Genomic DNA, 12,331 nt, shown 5'->3' on the forward strand with positions numbered 1-12,331 from the left:
TTTGTGGAAAAATAAATATTAAAAAAAAATTGACTAGCTTCGTGATAAAATTAATAACCCTGCGGTTTTGTTTATTGCTTATTATTAATATTTTTCAGAAGAAAATTAAAAGAAAAAATAAAAAAAAAAACTACTCTTTTTATTTGTAAAAAATAAAATAATAATATAAAAAAATAAAATAATTATATATAAATAAAAAAAAATTATTATTTAATGTTTTTTATTTTATTTAAAAATTGAAGATTCTTTATTTGGTGACTGGTATGCGTTTGATTGTTGGATCAAAAGACGCTTTCACCCAAAGCACTTTACGTTTTTCTCATTTAATTTAAAACAAGTATAATTGTAACTTGATTATTTTATATATTTTTTTTTTCTATCTTCAATTACAAATTGTTTTTTTTTTTTTCTACTCGGAGAACAGATAACTAAACTTTCCTTTGATACTAATATATTGAATTAATTTTGGACCCGGTTGAATTTAATACCCACTAGCAGGGTCAGGTTTATTTACATATTTTATAAATTATTATTTATTTTAAATATATATAGGTGAAAAATACTGGTATTTTTATGAGGGTCAAGCTGATTTTCATCATAATTTTATACTTTTTTTTTTCGACATTAGTAATTTATTATTATTTTTATGTTTTAAAATAATAATAAAAAGATAAATTAATATCGGTATATCCGTTTTTGTCTTTAAAATTATCTTAAGAAACTGTTTTTTTTTTTTTTTATTTTTTATACTGACCGCAGTTTTCTAAATTACGGAAGTTATAGTTATGATGCACGCGATGCAGAAAATCATATCTATCCCTTTCCATTATTTTTATAATTTATAAATAATTAAATTTAAAAAAAAAAAACAAATATAAGATTTAAAAATAAGCGTGATTTTATAGTTTAAATAAACAAATAAAATTTTAACAATGCCAAACACTTGCGTGTGCTACATTTGTAAAAGAAAAATATATATTTTTTTTTTCATTAATATAAATTCAAACGTGACTTCATCGTGAAACATAAGCAAAGCCAAGAACATATTAACGGTACTTTTAATAATAAATTGCGGACAATATGTTATTTAAAAGTATTCCAAGAATCTCACCTGATGTGTCATATCGAGGCTGAATTAGTGAAAATATATATATAAAAAAAAACTTTTTAAGATTTTAAGCATTTGATAGAAAGTTGTGATGACGATCATGATTATAGATACATCAGCACCATCAGCTCACATCAGCACACATTATGTTAATACATAAAAAAATCTCCACTTTTGTTCCATTATTTTTTCTGAAAATAAAAAAACATTAATTACAATAAATGTATGTTAATGAAAAATGAGATTAAATAAAATTAAAATAAATAAACCATATGACAATTGAAAGAATTATTTAATGTATTGTTGTATTATATTATTTTTTAATTAATTAAATTTTTAATTGTTTGCAATTTTACTTTCTCGAATGAGATAAAATTATCTCTTTGACGTAAGAATATTTATCTAGTTTATTCTACTGTTTAATGATTATAATGAAATTAAATTTGCCAATATGTTTTTTGCTATTTTTCGATAAACAATCGACAAATTTTTAGCTTGTTCAACAATACAGGCATTTAATTATTTTAATCTTATATTAATCTCTTAATATAATTGTAAAAAAAAAATTTAAACTTACTGTTAATGAATATTGTTAGTATTTTATTATAAATTATTATAAATATTAGTATTTTCACCGGAGCAATAATTTTTTTTGTGTCAGTAAACAAGATCAACAGACAAAAAAAAAACTCTATTTTACATAAAAAATATATATTATTAAACAACAAGAATTAAAATGATTTAATAATTGAATAAACAATAATTATTTAAATAATTATTACATTCAACTTTGATAAATTAAAAAATACGCCATTTTATGTTTCGATCCCGCCAAAAAAAATTTCGATTTTCGAATGACTAAAACCACGCTGCTACTAAAGTCACAGCAAAATAATTGTATGACAAATAAACCATAAACGTGTTCCGAAATAGGTTATTTAATACAATTGAATAAAAATAAATTAATAACAATTTATAAAAAACTAAATTAATAATGCAAGAAAAAAAACAAACTATTATAAAATGGCCAATTGAAAATTTAAAAAGTCTTGTTGAAGATAAAAAATCACGTATTTATTGCAAACATGTTAAAAAACATGTAGCATTGCATCCTTATCATTTAAATGATTTTAAAAAAAGTATTGGAGATGTTTTAAGACCTGGTGTTAATAGTTATGATCCTGAGTAAGTATTGTATTATTTTTTTCAACATTAATATGTATTTAAATTTAGACAAGTTTTTTAAAAAACTTTATATGTCAACTTAACCTCATTTTTTTATTGTTAATATTCTAATTTTTATTTAATTTAATTAATTTAGATTGAAAGGACTTGTTTTGGAGTATAAAAATCCCAAGTTAGTCAGTGAACTTGGTGCTGTATTTTTTGACTCACATTTTATTCATGTTGACATTGAAGCTGAATTTTATACATTTAAACCAAAAGTTGGTTGTAAATTGAAAGGTTGGTCTTTATCACAGTTTAGTTATTAATTAATTTTTTTGTTTATCTACTGAGTATGTGCATTTGTTAATGTTTATTCAATGTGATTACAGGAATTATAAATAAAAAACTTAATGGTCATCTTGGAGCTTTGATTTATCAGACATTTAATGCTTCTATCATTAGTCATGATGAGGATAAAGAATTATGGCAGAAGAGTGATTTAAGTGTTGGCAATGAAGTCAATTTTATTGTCACACAAATTGACTTGAAGGGTCGTTTGCCTTTTATACGAGGAAGACTTGTAAAAGAAGAAGAAGAAGAAGAACAAGAGGAAGAGGAAGAAAAAGAAGAGGAAGCACAAGAATTTCCTGCAGAAGAATCAATGGAAAATGAAGCGAAAGATGAATTAGACTCTGAAAGTTTTGAAAATGATAAGCTTGAAGATGAAAATGCTGAAAAAGAAATTGCTAATGAACTGAAATTAAAGAAGAAAGAAAAATCAAGGCTTAAAAAAGAAAAGCTAGAAAATCAAGCAAAAGATGAATTAAACTTTGAAAGTTTCGAAAATGATAAACTTGAAGATGAAAATAATAAACTTGAAGATGAAGATGCTGAAAAAGAAATTGCTAATGAATTAAAATTAAAGAAAAAAGAAAAATCAAGGCTGAAAAAAGAAAAGCTAGAAAATGAACGACTTGAAGAGGAAAGAATTGAAAAAGAAAATTCTCATAAACTTAAATTGGAAAAAAAAGAAAAATCAAGATTAAAGAAAGAAAAATTAGAAAAAGAAAGATTAGAAAATGAAAAATTAGAAAAAGAAAAATTAGAACAAGAAAAGTTAGAAATGGAAAATTTAAATAAACAAAAAATGAAAAAAGAAAAATCAAGAATAAAAAAAGAAAAATTAGAAAAAGAAAGATTAGAAAATGAAAAATTAGAAAAAGAAAAAATTGAACAAGAAAATTTAAATAAATCAAAACCGAAAAAAGAAAAAACAAAAAAAATAAAAAAAGAAAAAATTGAACAAGAAACATATGATAGTGAATTAGAATTATCAAAAGACGATATTGAAAATATAGAAAATAATAAACATGACGAAGAAAAAATTGTAGATAAATCAAGTACAATGAAAATTAAAATAAAAAAAGAAGAAGATGAAGAATATGATGAAAAAATAAAAAATCTCAAACGTGAAAGATCCTCATCACCTGAAAATACAAAAAGAAAAAAGCTAAAATTTACAGAATAATTTAATAAATAAAATACAATGTAAATTTTTATATAATTAAATTATAATAAATATATAATTAAAATTATTTAATTGACGTTTTTTAAAACTAATATCAATGATATTTTTAATAATAAAAAATAACAAACGAAAAAATAGAGTACTGAATATTTAAAAAATTCCATTAAACATTTATTAATGTTTAAACAATAATTACTTTATGCTCAAAGTAAAAATTGTTTTTTCACTTAATTATTGGCACATACAAGATAAACAAATAGTTTTTTTTTTCTTATAAATATATTATATACATAAATACGACTTTGTACTAGATTTTTTCGTTAATTTTTTATGATAAAATATTAATAAACAATTTGACTTTATAAGAGTAATTATGGAAGTGGCCATGGTAATCCAGTAAAGTCAGCAGGACCACCAAGACCAGCATCTGCTTCCAAAAGATTCATGAACATTGACATTGTTGCTTCATCATTTCCTTCAGATGGTAAAGCATTTGATGATTCACTTATCACTGGTCCACTAATTATTCCCATCATGTCATCCTCCAACTGAGTACTTATATGACTGGTATAGTTTGATGTTGGATTACTACTACTATTTTCACTTGATATTTCTGATTGATATTGAGTCAAGCATGGTGATGATATTATCATTGTTGATGTTGATGATGGTGCTGTTAATGTACAAATCTATCATATAAAAAAAAAAAAAAAAAAATAGCTTTTAATAATCGTAATTTATTAATTGATTATTTAAATACCTCAGAGCTTTGTATTACATTTTCAAGTGGTGGATTTGTATTGTCAATTGATGATGAATCCTCTTGACGTTTTTGACAATTAATAAATTCATCGTAAATTTTTTTTCCAATTTTACTGACTTCTACATGACTAGATATTAATCTCTCGAGACCAACATTATCTTGAAATTAATAAATAATTTATATTAACAATATTTTTAATTTTTAATTATAAATATATAAATTTTATTACTTTGAGCAAAATAATCATAATTTCCTTGAACACTAGAGCTTTCACATCTTTGTTTAACAACAGAATTTTCAATTAATTTATCATCATCATTATTTCTGCAATAAATAATAAATATATTAATATAAAATTTAAAAATATTAATTATTTAAAAATTAATTAATTATTAAACATACAAAATTGCTAAATTTTTTGCAACTAAATATTCAATATCTTTACTCCATGGATTTCTAAATGACATCCATTCAGATTGAAGCCTTACATAATTTTCTTCTTTAGCTCTGAATCTATAAACCTGTGGAAAAAAAATTAAATAATTATATTATTAATTTAGTAAGTAACTTGTTTTTAAAATTAAATAATAAATAATAAATTTTAACCTTTGTTTTAACACGTTCTGTTGATGCTAAAGCACGTTTATGTGATTCAGTAAGATGTAATATATCGTCTTCATGATAATACTCATACATACTAGCACCAATTAATTCTTGTGGTAAAAAACCAAGTACAAGTGTTGCTCTGTTGAAATATTAAGTAAATATTATAATTTTAAATAAACGAATAATTATAATAATATTTAATTATAAACCTCTGTTCAATGAATATAAATTTTCCATCTAATCCATGTCTTGATACAAATTCAATGGTAGGTTGTCGTGGGGTCGTTGTACCAAGCGAAAGTGCTAATAATCCAGCTTGAATTCTACCGACAGCAACTAGACAGGATAAATTACTTGCTTCACCATCAATACCCTCATTCTCATGTTCTTGTTCTGTACCAATTTTTTCTGGTGTCCAAGATTTTAAATAACCAGTACACTGTATAACACAATATTTCCAATCTAAAAAATAAATAAGAAAAAAATATTATATACATATATATATTTCCAATATTTTTAAAGCACAAAGAAATGTGTTACATATTTTTTACTGTTGATATCATTTTGACCGTGAAAAAAATAAATATATATATGTATAATATTTTCAATAGAATTATCAAAGAAAAGTATTTCGATGTTTCGAAATAGCTGATGCGTAAATGCAATTTATTTCTAACACATTTACTTTGAAATATTCTTTACAATTTTATTCATACGTAATGTCGAGTAATATCATTTTTTTTTTTAGAATTTTATTTAGTAAATTAAAATAAAAATTTATTAAATAGATATTAATTAATTACCAGAATTTTGTTGTTTTTTTCTTTTACTACAACCAATTGTTGAATCAGTTTCTTCTTTTATTTGTGATTCACTACTCATTGTGTCAATTTTTCTTCTCATACGACAAAAAAATGATCTTCTTGCACCTGGACATAGTTTAGATACTCCTTGAGGAAAATCAGTTTTAACAGGAAGCATTGCTATAATAAAAAATTAAAAAATTTATCTATAAAATTAATTGAATTACAATTTTTATCTATATAAAGTCATAAATAAACACGATAAATATATACTAGAAAATTTTGACATTTATCAAACTTGATAGTTGAGAAAAAAAAATTTTAATTAAACTTATAATTATCTTTCTATATTTATTATTATTTTTATTTATTAATAATTATATTTACTTTTAGAATCAATAAGTCTTTCTCTTGGTTTTAAATCTGATCGTGAAAATTGTTCCTTCATTTTTTCAACATCTTTTGGATGAAGTATATCAAACATACTTTGACCCAATAAATCTTCCTAAAAATTTAAAATTATTAATATTTTCATAAATTAATTAAATCCAAGAAAAAAAAAATAATAATAATACCTGTGAATAATTGAGTATTTTTGATACTGATTCCGAGACATAAATAATTTCTCCACCTTCACATCCAATGACAAAAACAAAACCCTCAGCAGCCTATTTAAAATAAATGAAATAAAATTTTAAATTAAAAAATTATTCTCACGTTAATATTAATAATAATAACAACAACACCAACAACACCACAAATATATTATGATCTAGTTGTGTACATAATAAAATGATAAATAATCACACAATCAAGTCCAGCGTATTTTGTATTTTTATTGTATATATCTATTGCATAAATAAAAACATTGGAGAGAAAGGAAAAGAAAGGTCGTATAGTTTAAACGACTAAACCTCCACTTCTACCAATCAAGATAAAAAATATTTTTCATACATATATACACATAGATTATTTATTAACACTGTGCTGCTTGAACCATAACAATTTGGAATTTTGGTATTAACTTGGGTGCGGTCCAGGATACATAATCCAATATGTGTATTATATATTTAATTGTACATAAAATACATTAAATTTATGTACAAATATATACATATTGCAAATAGATGTGAAAGCACAAATTTAAAGATTAAAAATAGATAAGAAAAATATTTATTTTATATATATACTGATGAGAAAAATTGATAGTAAATAATTTAGATTTAAAGAAAAAAAAATATATAATTATAACGAAAAATTAATAATATTGAATGATATTATAAATTATTGTAATATAATTTTTTTTAAATATTTGTAATAGACAAAATAAGAAAATAAAAGAGAGAGAGAGAGGGAGAGACAAGGAGTATTATGCGAAATCAAATGTAACGTTGTGCAATCAAAAACTTTTGAGTGGTAAACTCGCTAGTTGAGAGAAGTCCTATCGATGCTTGTTTCTGTTCAAAGAAGGAATAACTTGAAGTTTCAAACGTACGTGGTACTCTACCTTTTATTATTTGACTATTAAACAAGAAGAAAAAGGAAATACTTGCCGTCAACGTCTTGTATCATATATGTTTACTTTAAAATATATTATTTACTTTTTTTTTTTTTAAACGATAAATTTTATAAATGTATTTAATTATTAATTCAAATAATTTTATTATTTTATATCATTAATAATTATGTTGATGATTAGAAAGTTAATTTTTATGATATTTAAAAATGACTGTGTAATTTATAATTAATAATTAATTTTTATATATTTTATGATTAATTAATTTTCTTTTTTTTTTTGCTTTGTTTAAAGTTACCTGAAGTATGAGTCTTTTAAGTTCTTGATCACTTATAAATTTTGGTTTATATTGTCCTTTAGTTAATGGATGTGTTGTGCCAAACATTGTTTTCATATGTTGTACAGCCATTCTAAGTACAGTTAATTTATCTAATTTACGTGACATTGCATAGCACATTGGTACTAAACCTGATAATTCAGTAATATATGTATTCATTTTGTCTCTTCTTCTTTTTTCAATTTCACTATGATTTTGTCTGAAAATAAAAATAATAAAAAGCTTTAAAAAAGGAAAATTTAATTTTTTTTTTAAATATTAAATCCTCTTTGGAGTATTTTGCCCTTGTTATATTTCACCAGACGCGGTTTGTTGGAATCCGCTAACGATATATATACAACGTCACCAATGAAGCCCACTTGTCACAAGGTCGACGTAGGTCAAGGTCAGAATTTTAATCATCAATTTATCAAATACAAACAATTTTCTAAATATTTCAATTATTTTTTTTTTTTTTTCTCAACTTACTTTTTATTGTCAGTACTTGTACGAACTGATTTACTATCATCAGTACCATCATCCATCAGCTCAATGTCTTCTCTAAAATACAAAAAAAAAAAAAAACAATTAAAAAATAATACACTTAAAAAAAATACTTGAGTGTATATTAAAATAATAATAATAAATTCAAAAGTTTAATTTCAAGAAATTTCAATGCAATGTTTGTACAGCTTCTCTTGTCGTCATTATTACGCCCTTTCCGGTACATTGAATATATGACAAATATACATACGTTTATACAAAGTTAACTTTCAGGGGTTTCAAATATATAAATATATTATTTCTTGATAGTTTAATATATTGATGTAAGTATTTATCCCAGGTCAAGAGTAAGCGTCAAGTAAAGTCATTCAAGCGTATAGTCTTATAGACAAAATTACATCAAAACAATATTCCTTAGAGACTTAATCTAATTTATATTCAAAGATCACTAAATAAACTCAATTTTAACCCCTTTGATCTCTATAATATTTGTCAATTATAATAATTAATAATTAATTTTTTATTTGAAAATTTTTAAAAAATTACATTACTAATTTTTAACTTTAAATAAATATATTATTAAATTTATTGTTTTTTAATCAAGTTGGATATTATTTAAATATAATTTAATTATTATTTATTAATTTATTTATTCAATTGTAAAAGTACTTACCGATTTGATATTTTTCTTTTGTTTGATACTCCAATATGATCATTGACATTATCACTATTTGAATTTTCACGCTGATAATTACGATGATGTTGTCGATGATGATACTGACGACGATTTTGTTGATTACCACGATGATGATTATTATTATTAATATTATTTTTATGTAATATATTTGTATTTCTATTGACAAACATTGTCATTGAATTATTTTCAATAATTGATGATGATGATATATCTCTAATTTTTCCAATATTTGTTAAATCATTATTAACACTATGATCATTTTCAGCAGTTGTAAATGATGACACCAATGATTCTGGTGTGCAGGTTAATGATGCAAGTGTATTATCACTTTGAATTATCACATTGTCAATTCTATCACTATAAAATTTATAATAAAAATAATATATAGAAAAATTAAATTTCATAACAAGTAATATCAATATTATTTTTTATCATTAATTAATTTTAAATATGACCCAACAGTAGTAAGCACAGGGTCATCATCATGAAAGATTCACCAAGGACAACAACTTGATTTTTGCTCGATATACAATATGCATTTAAACTTAATGCACTTACAACACATTCAGACAAGTTCCGCGTATATTTATCATGACGCAATACTTTTTTCTTATAAAAATTATACTAATAACAATAACAATCTTAAATAAAAAAAAATAGCTAAACGATATAAGTATGTATATAAATATTTAATGTACAAATGTATAAATTCATCGAACAATCTCGATTATATTTCTACAGCAAAGATAAAATAAAATTTGATTATAATATTAAAATTTTCAATAGATCATATTTATAATTTAAAAAAAAAAAAAAAATTGAAAATTAATGGAAATTATTTAAATTTATATTTGAATTATTTACTTGCTTCTTTTTTTTTTCTATCATGTATCGTTTACAAAAATAAAATAAAACGTTTAGTTGATTTTATTTGTGGTGTATTAAATAGCTGATTTATTTATTTATTTATTTATTTGAATTGTTGAATGCATTGAATTAAAAAAAAAAAAAAAACATAGTATCACTAGCATCGGTTCATGACTAATCTATCTTTCTCTGTCTATCTTGGGTGGCTCTGCACGATAGTTTACTTTTTTATAAAATACATTTATAAAGTTGCATAATGCAGTAGTTAAGAATCAAGATACTTTTTAAACGTGTGTATGTTTTTATGCAGACATAGTCTATTATACTTGTCGTAGATTTTTTTTAAATTTTATTTCATGACTCGTAACTGACCCGGTACTTTAACAGCAGTGTCATGTAGATTATCGTTAGTGTTATATTTTCGAAATCGAAACAAAAGTAGTATTTAATTGTTGAATATATATATTGTTTTTTTTTTTTAAATTAATAAACATTTGTTTTAAATTTTAAAATAGAAAATATATTATAAAACTTACTTTGGTAGTGCAGCAAGATTATAGTAAGTACGTTGTTGTTGTTGTTGATGTTGTAGTTGCTGTTGTAGTTGTTGTTGATTTTGATGTTCATTATCATGATCATCAAGATAAAAATTTGTATTGTCAATTGATGATGTTATAATATTGTGATTTTGTTGATATTCAACTGGCTCATTATGAACAATTTGTCTGAGTCCATCCAATGATATATATCCTGGAGGTTCTTGAGCAGCATGAAAGAGCTGATCATAGCTCTGGGCCATGTCTTGTGCAACCATTTCTTTTTCTTTATTATTATTTATATTTTTATTAGCGAAATTAAAATTATTATTATTATTAATTTCATTGTTAATTTTTATAATATTGTGCTCTGTTTTTAAGTTGTTGTTAATGTGCTGATTGTTAAATGTGATTTTATCAGTTGTTGGATTTTTATCAATGTTACAAAATGACAAATCATCAATAAAATTTCCTTCTTTACTCGGGGAAAATTCGTTTTCTTCTGTAAACATTAAAAAGCTTGTTATTTTTTTTTTTTTATTAAATTGAATAATAAATAATAGATAGAATTAAAAATAAAAAAAATAAATTTAATCCAGTTTGTATTATGTAGACACACAGCAGCTTAGTGTAATTGATAAAAAAAGAAAAAATTCACATGAACTTGTAACGACAAAGAAGTCATATTAAATAAAATTTTATAATATTTATAAAATCATAAATAAACTTTTGTATTATTTTTTTTTAATTACTATATAATTAATTATTATATCACGTGATATTTAAATGATTTAATGCACTTTAATTATCTTTAAAAAAAAAGATAAAAATTATTTACAATATCTCAATGATAATTATCCTTATCAAGAGTAATAAATTTAAAATATTTATTTAACAACATGCAGAATGAGAAAATAATAATTAATGTTGATATTTTCTTACCAAAAATATCGAACATCCAACACGTGGTATTGTCAAGTAACTATGCATCGTCGAAATCACCTCGTTCAACAAATTTTATTCACAATCATATTAAAATAAAATTCTATCTGTATCACAATAAAAAAATTAACAATAAACATTGTTTAAATTAGTTAATTTTTTTTTTTTTTTTAATATTTCAAATAAAACAAAAGAGACACTTAAAAAAAAATTATTTAAAAAAATGAATAACAATAGATTTAACTTGAGATGATGAATTAAATAAATACAACGAGAAAACAGAAAGGTGTAGTTGTTGTGACCACGATAGACAGAAGCAACTAGAACAAGTTACCACGTGTTTATGCAAGTTATAAAATTGTATGTGAATATAAGTGAATAGAGTATTTTATATTATCGTTACCGCGCCTGAGTAAAACCGCAGGTGGGAGTGACTTAAACCGCCCTGTTAAAATTTCAACTTCTCTGATATGCGAATCATCCCCTACCAAATGTAATATTTATTAAAATATAGAGGGGATTATATTGTTGTACATCGTTTAATATCCACACCCACAATTTAACCATCCACTAACATTCATTCAAAATTTTACTCATTAGCTAAAATATATATATTCATTTACCTCTTGGATAATTATTATTTCAAATTTAACCATCACAAACATGGACTCTTGATAACAATACATCTGAATCACCATAATGATACACAATTTTAAATCCTTTTTTTTTTTATGACAATCCATTGTCTTCCTTATTCAATTTATTGATTTTTTTTTTTTTTCAATAAATAAATAAATAAATAATAAATAACAAAAGGTATACATATAAACTTGAGCGGGGTTATACAGTCCTTTTGAAACTTTTGTTTTTCGAAATATATTATGTAATGTCTTCAAGATGTTTCGAAATACGTGAAATATTTTTTTCTCTATTCTTTTTTTCTTTTCATTGATATATAAAAAAATTTTTTTATTATAT

The 12,331-nt window shown here is 22.8% G+C and overlaps 2 protein-coding genes across 3 annotated transcripts; one reads left to right on the forward strand and one right to left on the reverse strand.

Moving 5' to 3' along the window:
- The first annotated feature begins 1,953 nt into the window (after positions 1 to 1,953).
- LOC122856237 (DNA-directed RNA polymerase I subunit RPA43) lies at positions 1,954 to 4,174 on the forward strand. The gene is made up of 4 exons (XM_044157929.1): positions 1,954 to 2,293; positions 2,430 to 2,572; positions 2,665 to 3,321; positions 4,170 to 4,174. The coding sequence occupies exons 1-4, from the start codon at positions 2,103 to 2,105 to the stop codon at positions 4,172 to 4,174; spliced, it is 996 nt and encodes a 331-aa protein (XP_044013864.1). The 5' UTR covers positions 1,954 to 2,102.
- Positions 3,818 to 11,966, reverse strand: LOC122856922 (aryl hydrocarbon receptor nuclear translocator-like protein 1). 2 transcript variants are annotated; one of them, XM_044158833.1, is made up of 14 exons: positions 11,354 to 11,966; positions 10,412 to 10,913; positions 8,985 to 9,365; positions 8,297 to 8,368; positions 7,790 to 8,027; positions 6,551 to 6,643; positions 6,363 to 6,480; positions 5,976 to 6,155; positions 5,382 to 5,634; positions 5,173 to 5,311; positions 4,969 to 5,087; positions 4,796 to 4,890; positions 4,582 to 4,724; positions 3,818 to 4,492 (listed from the first exon to the last, which is right to left on the reverse strand). In XM_044158833.1, the coding sequence occupies exons 1-14, from the start codon at positions 11,367 to 11,369 to the stop codon at positions 4,175 to 4,177; spliced, it is 2,667 nt and encodes an 888-aa protein (XP_044014768.1). In that variant the 5' UTR covers positions 11,370 to 11,966; the 3' UTR covers positions 3,818 to 4,174. The 2 variants fall into 2 exon arrangements, with proteins under 2 accessions (XP_044014768.1, XP_044014767.1); XM_044158832.1 differs by having other exon boundaries at positions 3,953 to 4,492; positions 4,564 to 4,724.
- Positions 11,967 to 12,331: the final 365 nt, after the last annotated feature.

This window comes from Aphidius gifuensis, linkage group LG5, assembly GCF_014905175.1.
Source record: "Aphidius gifuensis isolate YNYX2018 linkage group LG5, ASM1490517v1, whole genome shotgun sequence".
Lineage (NCBI taxonomy): Eukaryota > Metazoa > Arthropoda > Insecta > Hymenoptera > Braconidae > Aphidius > Aphidius gifuensis.

Bases quoted from the DNA above. Each gene is read 5' to 3' on its own strand.
- LOC122856237 (XM_044157929.1), top strand. From the start codon at position 2,103: ATGCAAGAAAAAAAACAAACTATTATAAAATGGCCAATTGAAAATTTA. The intron at 2,294-2,429 runs GTAAGTATTGTA...TAATTAATTTAG, and splicing joins GTTAATAGTTATGATCCTGA to ATTGAAAGGACTTGTTTTGG. The intron at 2,573-2,664 runs GTTGGTCTTTAT...ATGTGATTACAG, and splicing joins AGTTGGTTGTAAATTGAAAG to GAATTATAAATAAAAAACTT.
- LOC122856922 (XM_044158832.1), bottom strand. The intron at 8,028-8,296 runs GTAAGTTGAGAA...TTTTATTTTCAG, and splicing joins ACAAGTACTGACAATAAAAA to ACAAAATCATAGTGAAATTG. The intron at 6,644-7,789 runs GTAACTTTAAAC...TATTTTAAATAG, and splicing joins TTAAAAGACTCATACTTCAG to GCTGCTGAGGGTTTTGTTTT.